Below are 21,158 nucleotides of genomic sequence, written 5' to 3'. Positions count from 1 at the left end.
CACCATATCACATGGCCAGACAGAAACTCACCACCTCTTGGGAAAAAGAGGAAACATGGTTTGTGGCCATAGGTGTTAACTAAACTATTATCTCATTATAAAGGGTAAAGGGGACCCCTGACCATTAGGTCCAGTCATGGACAACTCTGGGGTTGCGGCACTCATCTCGCTTTATTGGCCGAGGGAGCTGGCATACAGCTTCCGGGTCATGTGGCCAGCATGACTAAGCCGCTTCTGGTGAAGCAGAACAGCGCACTGAAATGCCTTTTACCTTCCTGCTGGAGCGGTACCTATTTACTTGCACTTTGAGGTGCTTTCAAACTGCTAGGTTGGCAGGAGCAGGGACTGAGCAATGGGAGCTCACCCCGTCGCGGGGATTCAAACCGTCAACTTTCTGATTGGCAAGTCCTAGGCTCTGTGGTTTAACCCACAGCGCTACCCACGTCCCTATTATCTCATGATAGGCCTGAGCATTATGGGCAGCAGGCAAAAAGTAAAAAGAAAAGAAAAAAGCAAATTATAAGATGGTGGCTTCACCATATCCGTCACTGACACAAATGATCATTTGTTGCTTTCGACTCAGTGAAGACCTCAGACTGATTGTTCGCATACGGAGTCATTTCACTGGATAGAATTTCTGAAAGCATTTCCAGTGCTTCCTGATTAATCTAATGCGAGGGTGGTCAACAGATTTGATTTGAGGAACAAAGGTGAACTGGTACACAGAGTTCCTGAGTCTTTAGCAGGTGAAGTTATTTCTGAATTTTTGCTGGAGGTTCCTGAAGGATGCAGCTTTCTTGAGCAGATTCATGAAATAGTTATCTGTACAATGCCCCGTGATAAGCATATCATCAAATTGTGTTGGGAACATCCTTCTTAGTATTTGTTTCTTTTGTGTGCATGGTTGTATTTTCTTATATGAGAAGCCACACTTGTGAACATTTCCTCTTCTGTATACCAAATGAAAGCTACAGCAATCCTATCTTCTTTTTATACTTTGTTGTTGTTTAGTCATTTAGTCGGGTCTGACTCTTTGTGACACCATGGACCAGAGCATGCTAGGCACTCCTGTCTCCCACTGCCTCCCGCAGTTTGGTCAAACACATGTTGGTAGCTTCGAGAACACAGTCCAACCATCTCGTCCTCTGTTGTCCCCTTCTCCTTGTGCCCTCAATGTTTCCCAACATCAGGGTCTTTACTTAGTAACTCTAATTTGGGGTCCCCAGGAAGAATGGCTCTTCTGCAATGTCCTGTCTTGGCTGCTTGAGGGACACTTGTCTGGGACAAAATCTGGTAGGAATAGTCTACAGCTGCAGAGACAAAAAGCAGTAAATAGTGGAAGTCAATAGCTGGTTAATGGTAAGGCAGTTAGAAAGGGCAAGCAGCATGAATATAACCTGCAAGACAAAATAATTTGCTGTACGTCATATACAGGACCATGGATAGCTCTCTGATTGACAGCTTGCTCCAATACATGCCAGAGCTGGACTGAGCCTTTATATATTGGAACAAGCTCTCTCTGTTTCCAAGGCTGCCATACGTCCAGATTTACCCAGGAATCGGGCTGTCAAAATGGTGTCTGGGTGGATTTTCGCCGAATCAGCAAACCTGGACATATGGCGACTATGGTGATTTTTTTAAAAAAGAAAAATGCTTTTAAAATCCCAATTTTGGGAGGGAGATGTTCCCCAGAAAAGCTGGACAACTTTGCCAACCCTGCCAGGGCTAGGAACGACAATTATCAGGAGTCAGTATCGCAAGATGTATGCACAGTGCCTCATCAGTGTGTGTGTGAAAACATTACAGGCTATGGGAGAACATGAATAAGAAAGGTGAAGTTATTTCCCCCAAACATCCATGAAAAATAGCTCTTAGTTGCCAGGCTGACTCCAAAACAAGCTGAGGGAAATTCTGCCATTACTCACCAGTAAAACATGTTATACAGGCATTTTTCCATTTTTGCAAACTCTCTCCGCTCCCTTCATACACCCAGTTTCTGAGATGTAAAGATTGCAAGATTTTGGAGTATGAAAATACACTTAAGCCACATATCACATCCTTTGTATTGTGAGAATGTACATTTCAGGCAAAGGGCCTTCTCGGTAGTGGCACCCACCCTATGGAACACCCTCCCATCAGATGTCAAAGAAATAAACTACTTGACATTTAGAAGACATCTGAAGGCAGCCCTGTTTAGGGAAATTTTTAATGTTTGATGTTTTATCATGTTTTTAATATTTTTGGGGGAGCTGCCCAGAGTGGCTGGAGAAACCCAGCCAGATGGGTGGGGTATAAATAATAGATGATGATGATGATGATGATGATGATGATGATGATGATGATTTCAGCCCATTCTCTTTCCCCTGCTCCACCCATAGCTTACATTTTTTTTTCAGCCTGTATAAACCAGCCCATCTTTTCAGAATGCAAAAAGTTTGGTAGCCTTTACAAAACATTGATATGGAGAACTCCAAATAATGAGAAGTGAAAACACAGTGCAGGATGTATGCTTTGTTTTAAATATTACTGAACGATTCCATTTTAAATTATTATTAATATCTCTGAGTGGTTTAACAACCAATCCCTCTTCCCCGGAAACTCTGGAAATTGTAGGTCTGCGAGATTAATGGTGCCCTTCTAACAACTCTCAGCATCCTTAAAAACTACAGTTCCCAGAATCCTTTGAGGGAAGCCGTGACCATTTAATATGGAATGACACTGCTTTAAATATAGCGCAGGTGGGACCTTAGTCCAGTTGTCACCCATCTCGCCTCACAAGTCAGAGGCTGCTGGAGAAGGGCAACCTATGGTCCATGGCAACCCCTGTCCCCCCCACCCCCCACTCTTACCGGGGCGGAGCAGGGACCGACTTCCGGGTTGATGGCGCCAGTGCGCATGCGCACAGGAGCTCCTCCGACCTGGATGTGTGCCAGAAATAGCGTGTGCAGATGCGTACGGGACAGAGAAGCGCCTGTGTGCATGCGCGCACACTATTTCCGGTGGACTTCCGGGTTGGAGGACTGCTGGAAATAGCATGTGTGCCTGTGCACGGGCGCTCCTCTGACCTGGAAGAGCACGTGTGTGCTCACGATCTGGCCCATCCTCCTATGAACGGAGCGTCGACCGGCCCATCCTCGAATAAGGTTGCCATCCTCTGTTCTAGAGACACAACCAGTGGTTAGGCAGGTTTGTGAGGAAGATACCAGGTCCTAGGCCAGGTCAGTTGTCTTTGTCCATGGAGTTTTCTTGGCAGGGATACTGGAGTGGCTTGCTGGTTCCTCCTCCAGGAATACTTTGGCCACTCATGAGAAGAGAAGACTCCCTGGAAAAGACCCTGATGTTGGGAAAGATGGAGGGCACAAGGAGAAGGGGACAACAGAGGACGAGATGGTTGGATAGTGTTCTTGAAGCTACCAGCATGAGTTTGACCAAACTGTGGGAGGCAGTGGAAGACAGGAGTGCCTGGTGTGCTCTGGTTCATGGGGTCACGAAGAGTCAGACACGACTAAACGACTAGACAACAACAACAACCAGGCCAGGTCAGGCTTTTAAAAATAGATTCAGAGAAGGGGACAACACCTTTAACTTCACCAAGGATGTAAAATCAGGATTTTTCATCACTTTTTCTTTCTCCTCTAAATTGTGCTTGCCAAAGTCCTCTTTTCCGCACAGTCTAAAAGTCATGAAGTCCAGATAGCCCAGTTGGTTAGAGCATGGTGCTGATAATGCCAGGGTTGCAGGTTTGATCCCTGTATGGTACAGCTGCATATTCCTGTATCCCTTCCAACTCTGCAAGTCCAGGATTCCACATCTTGCCCTCCTTTGTATCTACTTATATTCTCCCCTCCCTGCACCAAAAAGAGAGGGTCCATATTCAGTTACTCTAGCCTATTACAGAAAAGCATCCATAACGCTGAAAATAAATCTCAAGATTTAGAAAATGTGCAGTTAGCTGGCCAAAAATAAAACCTTATGTCATGCTGTTCAATTTGAGGTAAAATGAGAAACAGGAGCTTGTATAAATGCCAAACAGCCTTTCAAATCTGTTGCACAAGAGGATGTGAAAGAAGAACGGTGCATGATTCCAATTAATATTTCTTCTTGAAACCTCATATCCATTTCCTGGCTTGGCTGTGAACCAGGTAGATAGGCCAGAGTTGAATTGATCTACAGATCTCGACTCGGCCCAGAGGCTGCTCCTGAGCTCAACTGTACTTCCTTTGGTTCCAGTTAGTAGGAGGGAAAATCTGCTGGTACTGCCGATCATATGTTTGGCCTCTTATCCAGCCTTCCTTATCTGTCCAATCTGATATAGTATGTAACTGCCTTCCAGCTGCGATAGACTGCTCTACTATTGGCAAGATGCAATACATATTCAGCTGCACAGAAATATTTTCATGACCTGCTTAAGCATTCTTTACTATATCTGTGGGGTTTTTCTTCTCAGACTGAGGAAACCAGGCTGGAGAGCATCCAAACAGAGGAACACAGGCTCTGTGTTCAAACTGTGTCACACCCATGGTGGCCTTATGATGTTAACACACCGAGGGGGGCAACAGCCAACTGCTGGCTCCTCTAATGGCCGTGACAATCTGTGTTTTCACCACCCTGGGTGGATATTGCAAGTTCGAATAATGTCACTTCCTGAGGGTGTGTTGCTTTCTGAGGGGTTGAAACAAATGTATTATCCTGTAAGTCTTGGACAGCAGATAATGAATTCAGTGCTCTGGGTGTTAAACTAGAGAGCAGCACTTTATTCATAGAATATATCGGTAACATCTTTCGTTTGCTTCTGAATACCACAGAAGTGGAGATTGGTGTTGTGCTCAGGCCCTGCTTATGTTATCCGTAGGCTTCTGGAACAGGATGAGCCTCTGGCTTGATCCAGCAGTCTCTTCTTATGTTCTCATTTTGACACTTGAGAAGACATCCCCAAATAGGCCACCACCAAAATGTCATTAATTCCAGCCATGTCATTAACCCAAACCTTAAGGGTTTCCTCACCATTACAGAACCCACATTCCCTTCCATATCCTTGTATCAAAAATACTGATTACTCTTCCATCGGTGAGGGTTGAGCCTTGCTCAGACCTCCTCAGAGAAGCAGCAAGGAAAACAGGACCTTCCAGATTGCCAATGATCCCAAAGAGCCAATGAATCCAGATATTCCTGCCCCATGGCTGGAGGCTACCAAGCCAGCTGCCTGGGGTCCTAGGTGACGCTCATACCCCCCCCCTTGTCTCCCCCAGGGCTAGAAGACTCAGCAAGCCAGACAGGAGTTTCAGAGGTGCCTGGTTAGGGACACATGAAAAACACCTACTCAGCTACAGAGCTAATTATCAAGAAAAGTGGGGCCTTCAACTCCTCTTGCTGAAGCAACAGTTCCAATCTGGTGGACATAATAATAATAATAATAATAATAATAATAATAATAATAATAATAATAATAATAATAATTTATTTATACCCTGCCCATCTGGCTGGGCCTCCGCAGCCACTCTAGGCGGCTTCCAAAAAAATATTAAAATACTGTAACACATCAAACATTAAAAGCTTCCTTAAACAGGGCTGCCTTCAGATGTCTTCTAAAAGTCTGGTAGTTGTTGTTTTCTTTGACATCTGGTGGGAGGGCGTTCCACAGGGAGGGCACCACTACCGAGAAGGCCCTCTGCCTGGTTCCCTGTAACTTGGCTTCTTGCAGTGAGGGAACCCCCAGAAGGCCCTCGGTGCTGGACCTCAGTGTCCGGGTAGAACAATGGGGGTGGAGACGCTCCTTCAGATATACTTGCTCAAGCTCCCTGTCTATCAGTGAGGAAGATAGTATCCAGGACGGTTAGGTTGTTAAGCCATCAGAAGAGCTCTCCCTGAGTCTTCAGCAACTGAACAGGTCCAGATAGATGTTGCACCAGCAAGAGCAAAGCAGCAACTGAGTGGTTTTGGAGATAGCCCTGTATAGGACTGAGACAAAATGTCTTCCCCAAATCACTCTTGCATGTGACCCTCTCCACCCCTGTTGTGGAGAGTCTGGATCTGGAATATGTGACCAGTTTCGTGCATCAGCTCCCTGGACTCTGCAGACTTCACAAATGAGTCTTCCAGTATAACGGATTAAACTCTCATGGTGACACATGCTGAATCCTAGAGACATTGTGGATGCCCATTTTGAACATTTTCAGCTACAATATGTATGTCTGGTGATTTCAACCAGATGTCTGAAATAAGCCTTTAAACCCTAGAACCCTCCAGCATAAAAATCCGGTTAAATCCAGATTTTGCAAGCAACCCAAGTTACAAACAAACTTGCATTCTAAAATAAAGATGACTAATTAGAATAATTATAAAACAGAGGAGAGAGGGCTTCATATACTCGAGGAGTTATGCAAATCTCCATACTCTCATTTGCAAGATTTCATGTACATTTGTTGACCAGAGCATGATGATAATGCAGCTAGAATGTATGACTACATACACCAGCAGAGTAAGGAAAATGGGATCAATTAGAAGTCTGTTGTTCTGCTTTCCGCTTGGCTATTGGTGGGATAGGAGCAAAACCCCAGTGAACATCCCTAATTGCATAAGCAACCCCTTGCTGCTTTAGCTTGTAAGTTTTCATTCAGAGCTATCAGCATCACTCTCCAATAGCATTTCATTGGGCCATTCCCCAAATTGCATCCTTACCAGCGGGTGTGCAAATTATCCATTCAGGCATATTTTAAGAAATTGATTGGTCTTTCTTTAAAATACTTAACTGAATTGAAATGGAAATCCAATGAAGAAATGTTTCTCAAGAAATCCTTTCCCAGCAACCTAGTAGTGTTGCTACATTTTTTCTGCGACTTCTGGCTTTAATGAGGGACTTTGAAGCAAAAATTCAGCACGCACAGTTCTTGGGATTCTCAGTGCAGATCGTGTTCTTACCAATAAAGAATTAACCCCAACTTGCACAGTAATAGTAGTAATAATAATAATAATAATAATAATAATAATAATAATAATAATAATTTTATATATATTACCCACACATCTGGCTGGGTTTCCCCAGCCACTCGGGGCTGCTCCCAACACAATAAAACACAATAAAACATCAAACATTAAAAACTTCCCTAAACAGGGTTGCCTTCCGATATCTACCAAAAGTCAGATAGTTGTTTATTTCCTTGACATCTGATGGGAGGGCGTTCCACAGGGAGGGTGCCACTGCCGAGAAGGCCCTCTGCCTGGTTCCCTGTAGCCTCACTTATCACAGTGAGGGAATCGCCAGAAGGCCCTCGGAGCTGGACCTCAGTGTCTGGGCTGAATGATGGGGGTGGAGACGCAGTGTGGTTTACTGCCAGTTTGCTCCTGATATTGGCCCTGGTTCAACTTACTGTTAGCCTCCTGGCCGCCTGGCCTACCCGCCCCAACTGGGACCAGCCAACACTGCTTTGAGACTAACCTTCACTAGCAGTTGAAAGGGGCAGAAGCAAGGAAAATCAACTGCCAGTGAGCGCTTCAATTCCCTTCAAACTTCTCTGCCTGCAGGGGGGGAGCCTCCAGAGTTTGGAACAGCCAGAGCTTGTCTGCTCATCACACAGAGGATGTCAGGTCCAAGTGACTTGACCTGCCCCTGTGCTTTTAAACTGCAACTTTATCTAAAGGAATCGGATGGGTGAGGCTTTCTACATGGCATAGAACTAAGCATCATTGCCTGACCATATCAGCCAATCAAGCTTCTGTTAAAGCTATAGTTACAGAGCTCCATACCCTCCAACACTTCTTCAATGAAAATAGGGACGTCCCATTCCATAATGATAATTTAACTATTTATACCATACGCATCTTGTTGGGTTGCCCCAGCACTCTGGGCAGCTAGCTTCCAACATATATAAAAACATAATAAAACATTTTTAAAAACTTCCCTATACAGTGTTACCTTGGGTTAAGAACTTAATTCGTTCCGGAGGTCCGTTCTTAACCTGAAACTGTTCTTAACCTGAAGCACCACTTTAGCTAATGGGGCCTCCCACTGCTGCTGCGCTGCCGCTGCACGATTTCTGTTCTCATCCTGAAGCAAGGTTCTTAACCCGAGGTACTATTTCTGGGTTAGCAGAGTCTGTAACCTGAAGCGTCTGTAACCTGAAGTGTATGTAACCCGAGGTACCACTGTACAGGATTGCCTTCAGATGGCTCGGGTGTCAGATAACTCCATACCCTCCAACATTTCTCCAATGAAAATGGCAACATCCTAAGGAAAAGGGGGGCATTCCGGGATCAAATCAGAAACTGGGATGGCTTCTCTAAATCAGGGGTAGCCCTGGAAATTAGGGATACTTGGAGGGTCTTGGGCTCTTGGGGGCAGGGAACGGGCAAGGCCTTCTCTTTGATTTCTACATCAATTGATGTTTCAGCTGCTTAATGTACATGTGTGGATCTTGTTATGAAACAGGAACGGTAAAGGAAAGGAACAACCTTGGAAATCCAGTACAGATTGCATTCTACCTCTCATTCTGCCCATCATTCATTCCATCTCCCTTGCAGTTCCTGCCTCCAGTAAAGTAGGATGCATATTTAGATCAGGCTATCTGACTCGGCGTAACTAACAATGCCTAGTTGACTGTTAGCCATCTGATCTTTCTCACTCCATCCAAAGCAAACATCTGATTTCCTCATGCTTGTCTGAATCCTGTTCATTCGGTACTATTCACTGAGATCAAGCAGAATTTGTCTGTAATAAATTGTTCATAAATTATACCTCCTGCCTATGTACGCACTCGAGAAAATGGGACTGACTCTCTCTCTCTCTCTCTCTTCGCTTAGAAGGATCCAGGCTGCTACATCTGAACTCAGTCTTTTGTTTCTTCAGCCTGTTCTGCTTTTGTCGCACGTCACAAACAACTCAGAGAGAGAAAATGCAACTCCCATTTTTAAAAAAAAATCATTAAACATATTCATTTGTATTTAATTGCAGCAAGCATCACCTTTCTTGCTGCTGAGGCATTAATGGGAAGGAAGTAATTTCAAAATGTGCCGAGAGCTCTTTTGCGACTCCAGCGGGAACTTGTTGCCATGGCAACTGGCATATCGCCCTCTATTTGTTCCAAATAAATGACATATCAGAGTATGCAGCCGTAATATCGCTAAAATTCTATTTCTTCTAACAGAAACAAAATTGGTTATACACCTTAGATTTAAGATGCGGATAACATCATCCAATATCAAAAGACCATCTTAAATAGGCATCTACCTATGAAGATAAGGAAATTGTACATTTATTGTCAAGTGTATGTTGCCCCTCACAGTGACCTTGGCCTCCTCTTTCATAATCTACTCATGGGTGAGAAAGAATGAGGAAGGGGCTTGTCCCCCAATCACTTTGCATCATAAAGGGTATTTCTATGCTGCAAGACAGCAGCTCCAATTCAGCGTCACCTGAGAGCTAGTGCAGTGAGCTGCCTATGCAATTATCAGTCTGCAACTCCAAAAACAGCTGCTGCAACATGCTTACCTAACTCTATCTGGCAAAATGGAGGCAGAAAACAGCAGCTAGCAGGGCTGGCCTTGCCATAAAGCACCATGAGGCTGTTGCTTCAAGCAACTGAATCCAGAGGAGGCACCATTTTCCTGGCATTCACCTCCATCTCTCCTTTATTATTATTATTATTATTATTATTATTATTTGTTAGGGAAGTTCAGCCCGAAGGTGTGGAATGGCATGAAGAGCTGCGATTTATTTACAGTGGTACCTCGCAAGACGAATGCCTCGCAAGACAAAAAACTCGCTAGACGAAAGGTTTTTCCGTTTTCGATTTGCCTCGCAAGACGAAATTTCCCTATGGGCTTGCTTCACAAGACGAAAACGTCTCGCGACTTTGTTTCCTTTGTCTAAAAACAAAGACATGTTTTGTTTATAAAGTTAATTTATTTTCCCTTCAATTTTTGAACTGCTCTTTACAGTATGTGTGACTTTAAAGAGCAGTTAATAAACTGTTGTTGTACCAAATTTGGCTTTGTTTGGACTTTTTTTGACCATAGGAACGCATTAATTGATTTTCAATGCATTCCTATGGGATTTCGTGATTCGCAAGACGAAAAATTCACTAGACGACAAAACTTGCGGAACGAATTAATTTCGTCTTGCGGGGCACCACTGTATTTATTGCTTGCCATGCAAAAATGTTTACCTCTCAACAATAATATGGCATTATTTACTCAGATTAACCAAAACTTATTTATATATTGAATACGAAGTGAATACCAGACAATTATCACCCTGAAATTCATTGTCTCGTTGTTTTTTGGGGCAGCAGAATTTGGCTTGTTGTTGCTTTTTGCCTCAATGAAAAGATGCACCAATACTGCAAATAACTTTACACCCAACATATTCACAACCCTTCTCAACAACACTAGGGCAACAAACCTGACAAGGAACACTGTCATCTATTTTACCTTCCAAAATTGTGTCCTGCATTTGAAAACAGATGTCAGGGTGAAATCTTGGTGACTGCTGGCACAAACTAAGCCTGGCTACAGACCCTACACCAGAATGATGTGGACTTAGAATCATTTTATTTCTTTCTCTGGGTGCATCAACAGCTTCAAGAAATTTGTCTGAAATCACAAGTTATAAGTTGTATGTTAAATGCTATGTTTGAACGCATTGTATTTAAAATGTTGTAAAGGGAAGTTGACATTAGGCAAAACAGTTCCACTCTGGCAAAAGCGTCAGAGAAGCCTGGTATTTTTCCTTTAGAGGGAGATGTGCTACCTGATGACTTATCTCTGCAAACACAAGCTGCAGAGCGCTCGCAGCAGGAAGCTGAAACTTGAGAAGCTTGCCTGTGTGGCTTTTTGGAGATGGCTAGTTGCAGCAACAGTAGGGGTTGCAGAGATGGTTCTGCAATGATGAACAAGCTTAGAATCCCTCTCCGGGACCAGAGAAAGGAAGCTCCACTGAAGTGCATAAAGGACTGATCCCTATTGCTTGAAACGTTTTGCTTTGTTATTTTGTAATGTTTATCTTATCGTAGCTAGTATTTAAGACCGTTCTACAGTAAATGCTTTGAAGTGCATTCTTGCGGTGAAGAGAATTCATGTCACACAAGGTGCAGATCAAGGATTCTGCTGAAGAACTTTTTACATTGGTCTCCTGGACCATTCCAGCTTGCAATGGTTATTAACAAGTTCCTATAGTTTTACTTACAAGGAGAAGGGGACGACAGAGGACGAGATGGTTGGACAGTGTTCTCGAAGCTACCAGCATGAGTTTGACAAAACTGCAGGAGGCAGTGGAAGACAGAAGTGCCTGGCGTGCTCTGGTCCATGGGGTCACGAAGAGTCAGACATGACTAAATGACTAAACAACAACACAGGTTTACTTGGGGATGTGGGTGGCGCTGTGGTCTAAACCACAGAGCCTAGGACTTGCCAATCAGAAGGTCAGAGGTTTGAATCCCTGCAATGGGGTGAGCTCCCATTGCTCAGTCCCAGCTCCTGCCCACCTAGCAGTTCGAAAGCACATCAAAGTGCAAGTAGATAAATAGGTACCGCTGCGACGGGAAGGTAAATGGTGTTTCCTTGTGCTGCTCTGGTTCACCAGAAATGGCTTAGTCATGCTGGCCACATGACCCGGAAGCTGTCTGCAGACAAACACCGGCTCCCTCGGCCTATAGAGTGAGATGAGCGCGCAACCCCAGAGTCGTCCACGACTGGACCTAACAGTTAGGGGTAACTTTACCTTTACTGTTATTGGTTTACTTGTAATATTGGGGCTCCATTTTTCATCTGTTGGTATCCATGCCCCTCTTTGGGGGCTGTGATAAGTAATGATAATTTCCCATCCATCCCAGAATCATTTGTGTGTGTGTGTGTGTGTGTGCTTAGTTAGTTTTCATGCTTAAAGGAGTCCAAAGTACAACAGTGATAAGGCAAAGCAAAAAAGCAAAGGGGGGGGGCTCTCACCCACATATAGATAATTCCCAAGGGTCAATGTAAAATGTTGAAGATCATGGATTTGTCTTTGAGCAAATGGTGTTCCCCTCTATGCATAATGACTCCCTCATGTGTAGAGAGCAGATTCAGATTAAATGTGTGAATTGCAGCCAAGAATGGGCTGCAAAATGCTTATTCGACTATGAAATAAAACGGTCCAGAAAAAGTGGTTTGGGAGAAGTAGTAATGCCGTAGCACGCTGCTCCCTTAAAGTGTATTCAGAATCATTTTAAAAAAAAATCAATATCAATGCAAACTCAGGGAATACATGCTGTTTTCCAGGGACTGTGTTTAGACATTCAAGATAAGCTTATGAACTGTTTAATTTTTATACACACACACATATCTGCAGGTTGCTATAGCACATGACAAAAAACAGAATCCAATGGCAAAAATCCTGTGATAAAAAACAGGTTGCCATCATAAGCACAAATAATCACATCCTAATTAATGTCTAAAAGTTAAAAATATATCTGAAACAAGTAAACTCATTTGCCGTCTTAATTAAAGTCATTCATTTTTAATGGCATTTTCTCTCACTGCTTCAGCTGAATTATGCAGAAAATTTGATTTCTTATAAATCTCATTATTCTTTTTATTGGGGTAGATAGGGCCCACTTCTTGCTGTTTTGACATATGAGTATGATTATTTTGTTTCTATATTCAGTTTCATCTGTAGAATATTCGTAATCATGCTACGTGAAATATGACTGCCAACTCAACCAAAATGGGCTTCCTTCTGAGATTTGCCCTGTAAATCAGTTTGCAACTAATTATGGACTACCATGGTTCTTCATCTTCAGATCCAGTTTGGATGCTAAACTCATTGCCTCTTTGCACCAATAGCTATTTGTGTGAGTGGTGCAACATCATATAAGCTTATTCACAGAAGCCCCAAGGAGTAGAATCATTTTGTAGGGTTTTCCGCATTCCCACTGTACCTTACTCACAGAAGTTGCAACAAGACTTCCACGAGTATATACACCCAACGTTCCTTGTTAGATGCACCCAGAGAAACAAATCAAATAATTATGTGTCCATATGTTTGGTCTATATGCAGGCTTTATTCATGTCAGCACTCATCAGGGTTTTATTTTTATATATGTTTTCAAATGCAGGGCACAATTTTGGAACATAGGAGTGAGTGATGTGTGCCATTGATTTTTAAATTCAGTTGGCATTTTGTGTGGCAGCAAGAAATGGACACCTTTAGAACAAAGATCTGTAGGTGGTGGGTGGGTGGTTAAAATGGTCAGTCAAATCTCCATGGTGCTCTCCACTTTGGCAAAGAGACTCAGTGTGGTATTCAACTAAATACTGGCATGAGCAGAATAACTTTCACTTGTGCAGTGGGACTTTCCACCGCCTCCTTCCCTTTCATTCCCCCCCCCCCATTTGCTTTGATGGTTCCTTCAACTCTCTGGAGCAGATTTGGGATGTGCATAGGGGGAAGAGAGGGAGGAAAAACCCAACTCACAATGAAAGTTCTCATGTGATTATTTAATTGAATACTGCCCTCAGACTAACTGAGGAGCACAGAAAAAAAGTGCATAGGTAACAAAAGAGATAATTTCTTTCCAAGTTAAAAGAACAATATTGAGCAGTGTGTGTGTGTGTGTGTGTGTGTGCGTGTGTGTGTATTTGTTATAGTTATAATCCTAACGACACTTACCTGAGGGTATGCCCCATTAAATTCAGTGGGTCTATAAAGAGGTGTGGGATACAGCTATTAATGACAAATGAATATGTGCCATTAAGGTAAGGTGGAGAATATGTGGGAGAAATGATTTTGAGGAGGGTGATTGTAAAATTTGTACTGTTAAAACGGAAAGGGGTCAAACCATCGCAAGAGGTGTTGAACTTCTGGAAGGTTGGATAGTTACAATGGAATGGTCTTTGTGGTGGGGTGCACATTTTTATTCTTATTTATTTATGGTTATTACTTTGTCAAAATAAAATAAAAAATCCAGTGGGTCTCACTTCTGATAAGGCATATTTAGAATTGCTGTGGGGCATATAGGCAGCCTCTCGCAACAAATAACTTAAACAAAGTCAATGAACAACACTTCAAAAGGAAAGGAGAGCAACCAGGCACCTCTCAATTATCTAAAGCAATTTACGTATCTATGTATAATCTGTGCATGTTTTTAATGAAGCCTTTTGTTGTAGAGAACATAAGGCAAAAAACATCAGTGGGGGTAATACACACAGTCAGAATGAAATCCACTTGATATCTCATGTTCAATGGATTCCTCTGAGGTCCTTTAATTGGCAGCCAATCATGTAGTTACTGCTTTGTCGAGAAAATGGCCGATGTGTTCCTGCGGATATTCTATTAGTATTTGCTAACCAGAACAAATAGTACCAAGAAAGCAGGGTAAAATGGCATCTTTTTAACAGTCCTTGAGCAATGTACCTGATGCTGAGAACTATTGTATAAAACTGTATTTACCTAGGATTCTTATAACCAGTATGGGTTAGTTCAGATTGTAGAACAATAGTCTCATTTTCACGAACAACTGGCCACATAAGCATCTATTACTAATATACACTCTCTTTAGCCCAGGCCTGCTTCGTATCTCCACATTTTTATGCCAAATCCAATATATGTTTTAGCTCGGTTCCCAAAGTTCAGTTTGCATCTCCACGGGATTTCGCACTACAAATACTTATTCTGAATATTGCACAACAAATATTTGATGCTGTCTGAACTAAACTCTTCTAGCCAAGTACTGTACCTGTTTCTACTTCTCAAGCAAGGAATGCCTAAAAATATTCTCATCCTCAGCTAAAGTGTTTCTGAGTACCTTCACTGATACTCAGACATCTAGAATCACATCATGTTGTTGTTGTTTAGTCATTTAGTCGTGTCCGACTCTTTGTGACCCCATGGACCAGAGCACGCCAGCCACTTCTGTCCTCCACCGCTGTTTGGTCAAACTCATGCTGGTAGCTTCAAAAACACCATCCCACCATCTTGTCCTCTGTCGTCCCCTTCTCCTTGTGCCCTCCATCTTTCCCAACATCAGGGTCTTTTCCAGGGAGACTTCTCTTCTCATGAGGTGGCCAAAGTACTGGAGTCTCAGCTTCACGATCTGTCCTTCCAGTGAGCACTCAGGGCTGATTTCCTTAAGAATGGATAGGTTTGATGTTCTTGCAGTCCATGGGACTCTCAAGAGTCTCCTCCAGCACCATAATTCAAAAGCATCAATTCTTCGGCGATCAGCCTTCTTTATGGTCCAGCTCTCACTTCCATACATCACTACTGGGAAAACCATAGCTTTTACTATACGGACCTTTGTTGGCAAGGTGATGTCTCTACTTTTTAAGATGCTGTCTAGGTTTGTCATTGCTTTTCTCCCAAGAAGCAGGCGTCTTTTAATTTTGTGGCTGCTGTCACCATCTGCAGTGATCGAATCACATCATACTTCCACAATATTTCACCTCACCTTTACCTGGCCTACTGTCTGACATGGTGATCAGACCTCAGCAGCTGTGAAGGAAACCATTATCACCATTTTTTTCAGGAGAATCAATAACAGATGAGGGATAGAAGATACACCTTTCAGTGTTCACACTGTACATAGCCCATTAAACATATAAATTAGATTTCTTTTAGGTTTTACTGCTTTTGTTGTTCAGAGCATTCTGGCAATCAAAGAAGCAGTGATTTGCATTCACAATCCATACGGGCATGAACTCTCCTCCAATATCACCCCCCAGAGGGAATCTAGAAATTTGAGTAACTTTAAAAATCAAACTAAACTCGATTTGCACTGATTCTTTTGTGGTCACATTGTAGTTATTCAGTCCGGCAGAACATTTAGAGTAGAGCTTTCCAAACTGTGTGTCGTGACACATTGGCGTGTTGGCTGCAGTGTGTAGGTGTGTCGCATGATCCTCCCGGGGCTGGAAAGGGGTTAGTTTAGAAACCAGAGGCTTTTCTTTTAGGGATTGTAAGAAATGAAATAAGGAAAAAAGATTGTAAACTTTTCCAATACGCAGTAACAGCAGCAAGAATTCTACTGGCCCAGAAGTGGAAACAGGAGGAGATACCGATGATTGAAGAATGGAGAGCGAAACTGATAGACTATGCAAAGTTGGATAAATTAACTGGGAAGATAAGATATCTATGAGACCAAAAGTTCATTGAAGACTGGGGAAAATTTGTAGAATATCTGAAAAGTACATGTGATGAGCAAACAACGCTAGTGGGGTTTCAAGAAGCACTGTGAAATTTGAGAAGTATTGTTAAAAAGAAATAGGAGTGAGAGTTGGAGGGAGCATTAATAGCAATACAATCTGAGGGAATGCGTAACTAAGACTCTAAATACGGATGATTGGCAGAGAAGCTGAAGGAAGTCCTAAAGAGATAATGTGTGAAAATTTTGATATGGATTTTATGTATATTTGTATTGGAAATCAATAAAAAGTGGTTTTTTTTAAAAAAAAAAGGAAAGGGGTTAGTTTAACCTCCGGTTTGCTAGAAAAACTGAATTACTGTGTCGCAAAATGATGCATGTCTAAAAAGTGTGTCGGCGACATGAAAAGATTGGAAAGCTCTGATTTTAGAGCCTCCTGTACTTTCGAAGTCATGCAAGTTTTATCTTTTGGAAATCAACAGTTTAGGCTTATAATTCTCCCAAGCCGTTTCCTTTAAATAAAATAAAAAGTGAAGCATTTGCCGGTAAAATATTACGTTCCCTAAAACGCCTGAATTTCTTTGTGGCCTCTTTCATATAAAATGCTAAGCCAAACCATGGCTAAGCATGAATGAGCAAGCAAACTGGGGCACAGGGTGTGCAGTACAGCTGCTTCACTCCTTTTCCAGTGCTGCTGCTATCATGCTTTGTTGTTGTTGTTGTTTAGTCGTTTAGTCGTGTCCGACTCTTCGTGACCCCATGGACCAGAGCATGCCAGGCACTCCTGTCTTCCACTGCCTCCCGCAGTTTGGTCAAACTCATGCTGGTAGCTTCGAGAACACTGTCCAACCATCTCGTCCTCTGTCATCCCCTTCTCCTTGTGCCCTCCATCTTTCCCAACATCAGGGTCTTTTCCAGGGAGTCTTCTCTTCTCATGAGGTGGCCAAAGTATTGGAGCCTCAGCTTCAGGATCTGTCCTTCCAGTGAGCACTCAGGGCTGATTTCCTTAAGAATGGATAGGTTTGATCTTCTTGCAGTCCATGGGACTCTCAAGAGTCTCCTCCAGCACAATAATTCAAAAGCATCAATTCTTCAGCGATCAGCCTTCTTTATGGTCCAGCTCTCACTTCCATACAACACTACTGGGAAAACCATAGCTTTAACTATACGGACCTTTGTTGGCAAGGTGATGTCTCTACTTTTTAGCTATCATGCTACCTGGGTCTAAATGACTGTTGTGTAGTGCTAGACTTGGACTTGGGAGACCCAGATTCAAATTCCCACTTAGCCATAAAACTCACTGAGTGATATTGGGCTGGTTACAGTCTCTCAGTCTAATTTGCCTCTCAGAGTTGCTGTGAGGATAAAAATTAGGAGAACCAGGCAGGCCACCTGATTTTCTCACCTTAATATTAAACAAAAGAAATAATTTGGCTGAGCATTTTGTGCGACTCATCCCCCACTGTTTTACTCAGTCAGCTATATTCTAGATCATGGGTCGGCAAACTAAGGCCCGGGGACCGGATCCGGCCCAATCACCTTCTGTCTGTGGACGGTTTGGGAATCAGCGTGTTTTTACATGTGTAGAATGTGTCCTTTTCTTTAAAATGCATCTCTGGGTTATTTGTGGGGCCTGCCTGGTGTTTTTGCATGAGTAGAATGTGTGCTTTTATTTAAAATGCATCTCTGGGTTATTTGTGGGGAATAGGAATTTGTTCATTATTATTTTTTCAAAATATAGTCCGCCGTCTGCCCCCAAGGTCTGAGGGACCGTGGCCTGGCCCCCTGCTGAAAAAGTTTGCTGACCCCTGTAATCTAGATTGTATAATAGCTGGACTAATGCTTGGTGCATCACCCTGCAGCTTGGCTTCCAATGTTTTGAGGTCCTGAGCAAGCTGCCCTTGCTTGCTGGGCGGGTGGGCAGAGCTCTGGCTAGTGCCTCTAAACTTGTCTATGCTGAGTCTACTGCTGCCCTGCCTTGACTGCACAGGTGTGCAGGCTCTGAGCTCTGACAAGCTATCCATCCCTGCCTGATCAGCTGCTGCCCTGGGCAAGCTGCTGGCTGAAGCAGCAGCTTTAAGATTTGTATCAGTCTCTGGCAACTGCAACGGTCTGAGCCCTGCCTCTTGCTTCAGCACGCTGAAGGCCATTTGGTCAGTGCACTAGTCTATAATTTGTAGGCATAAATACAGATACAAACCGTCATATCTGGCTATAAACACAAATTAGCCAGTCAGCAATGTAAGGGTTCTAAACAAAGGGAAATGAAAAGGGCCAAAGGATACCAATCATTCCTGCCTCCAAAAGATAGTGGAGGGAGAATGGCTCATTATACAAATGTGTAGCATTATAAGCACACTTAACAAACAGGGAGAAACAGCACATAGTGTTTGCAAGATTGTGGACACACAGAATTCAAGGAACATAACTGTGTGCAGGATTTCAGCCCACATCTTGCATGCAAGGCTGGGGCCAAAAAAAATGATACAAAACACCCTCCTTTTCATTCTCACTCGGCTACCATGTAACACAGCCTAGCAGCTTGTCATTTTGTATAATATCGAAGCTAGCTTTCTCCTTTTGGATAAATAAAGCCACGTGGATGTGTAGTTCCTCTCAGCAACTGCACTTTCAGGTGTAGTTGTAAAGGATTATGTTCCTGAATTCCTACAGGCTAAAAAATGTTTACCTCTTGAAAACATCTGCATCAGATTTTACAAAATAGTAAGGCTGCCATTCACGGCTCTGAGTCCTAGAAAACACTTTCTGGTTTTTTAAGATAATGTTGAAGGGTAACAGCCATTTATTGACAGACAGAACTGTAATTCAAAGTGGACACTTCCCAAGTTTCTGTGGGACAAGAATGGAAAGGTTTGAGAAATACCAGGTAACCAATCAATTATTATTATTATTATTATTATTATTATTATTATTATTATTATTATTATTATTTTCAAAAGCATCCAAACCCAAAACAGTTATGTGCAGCTTCGGAGTTTGGTTGTTGTTGTTGTTGTTGTTTTTAAAAAATACCTTTATCCCACTGTTCCAAGGAGCCAGCCAACAAGATCAAGAAATGATCTCCACACAGACATTTAACAATGAAATCCAGCAAAAAGGGAAAAGCTAATAAAATAGCAGGAAGAGCAGAAGGGCTATTTTAAAGAACAGGTGATCCTAGAATGGGTTTTCACCTCCCTTTTACTTTAAACTCCCTGGTGTAATTACACGGGTATAAACCACTCAAGCCAAGTTCATTGAACAATTTAATCTGTTAGCAGAGTCTATTTCTCAATGACTACTTGCTTCCTATCAGGGAAAGAGGCAACTATATATAAAGAGCCTACAGAACAGGCTGTTTTCAAGAAAACTCACCTGGCATGCTAGCAGAAGCTAGGGCAAAGGCTTTCGCTAGCACTGAAGGTGACTGGAGCTGACTGTGGCTCAGATCATCAGCTTCTTAAAGCAAAATTCAAGCTTAAACTGAAGAAAGTAGGAAAAACCACTGGGCCGGTAAGATGCAATCTAAGTCAAATCCCTTATGAATACACAGTGGAAGTGAGGAACAGGTTTAAGGATTTACATTTGGTGGACAGAGTGCCTGAAGAACTATGGATGGAGGCTCACAACATTATACAGGAGGCAGCAACAAAAACCATCCCAACGAAAAGGAAATGCAAGAAAGCAAAGTGGCTGTCCAACGAGGCCTTACAAATAGCGGGGGAGAGAAGGCAAGAAAAATGCGAGGGAGATAGTGAAAGATACAGGAATTTGAATGCAGATTTCCAAAGAATAGCAAGGAGAGAGAAGAAGGCCTTCTTAAATGAGCAATGCAAAGAAATAGAGAAAAACAATAGAATGGGAAAAACCAGAGATCTGTTCAAGAAAATTGGAGATGTGAAAGGAACATTTCGTACAAAGGTTACCATAATAAAAGACAAAAGTGGAAAGGACCTAACAGAAGCAGAAGACATCAAGAAGAGGTGGCAAGAATACACAGAGGAATTATGCCAGAAAGATATGGATGGCTCGTACACCCCAGGTAGTGTGGTTGCTGACCTTGAGCCAGACATCCTGGAGAGTGAAGTCAAATGAGCCTTAGAAAGCACTGCTAACAACAAGGCCAGTGGAAGTGATAATATTCCAGCTGAACTATTTAAAATTTTAAGGGTTGTTGCTGTTAAGGTGCTACAATCAATATGCCAGCAAGTTTGGAAAACTCAGCAATGGCCAGAGGATTGGAGAAGATCAGTCTACATCCCAATCCTAAAGAAGGGCAGTGCCAAAGAATGCTTCAACTACGGCACAATTGCACTCATTTCACACGCTAGCAAGGTTATGCTTAAAATTCTACAAGGCAGGCTTAAGCAGTATGTGGACCGAGAACTCCCAGAAGTGCAAGCTGGATTTCGAAGGGGTAGAGGAACCAGAGACCAAATTGCAAACATGCGTTGGATTATGGAGAAAACTAGAGAGTTCCAGAAAGACATCTACTTCTGCTTCATTGACTATGCAAAAGCCTTTGACTGTGTCAACCACAGCAAACTATGGCAAGTTCTTAAAGAAATGGGAGTGCCTGATCACCTCATCTGTCTCTTGAGAAATCTCTATGTGGGACAAGAAGCTACAGTTAGAACTGGATATGGAACAACGGATTGGTTCAAAATTGGGAAAGGAGTATGGCAAGGCTGTATATTGTCTCCCTGCTTATTTAACTTATATGCAGAATTCATCATGCGAAAGGCTGGGCTGGATGAATCCCAAGCTGGAATTAAGATTGCCAGAAGAAATATCAACAACCTCAAATATGCAGATGACACAACCTTGATGGCAGAAAGTGAGGAGGAATTAAACAACCTTTTAATGAGGATGAAAGAGGAGAGCGCAAAATATGGTCTGAAGCTCAACATCAAAAAAAACAAAGATAATGGCCACTGGTCCCATCACCTCCTGGCAAATAGAAGGGGAAGAAATGGAGGCAGTGAGAGATTTTACTTTCTTGGGCTCCATGATCACTGCAGATGGTGACAGTAGTCACGAAATTAAAAG

The 21,158-nt window shown here is 42.7% G+C and overlaps 1 protein-coding gene across 1 annotated transcript in view; it reads right to left on the bottom strand.

Moving 5' to 3' along the window:
- Nucleotides 1-495: 495 nt before the first annotated feature.
- Nucleotides 496-21,158, bottom strand: part of LOC308593907 (uncharacterized protein) — an 88,887-nt gene continuing 68,224 nt past the window's right edge. Inside the window, exon 4 of the mRNA XM_081206706.1 lies at nt 496-1,310. Within this exon, the coding sequence (XP_081062832.1) occupies nt 1,196-1,310 (115 nt within the window). The 3' untranslated portion in view covers nt 496-1,195. The remainder of the gene's footprint in view (nt 1,311-21,158) is intronic.

This window comes from Podarcis bocagei (genome assembly GCF_964188305.1).
Source record: "Podarcis bocagei genome assembly, chromosome: 8".
In the NCBI taxonomy this organism is placed as follows: Eukaryota; Metazoa; Chordata; class Lepidosauria; order Squamata; family Lacertidae; genus Podarcis; species Podarcis bocagei.
The sequence above is the reverse complement of the archived record's forward strand: the minus strand, read 5'-3'. Positions and strand labels throughout refer to the sequence as shown.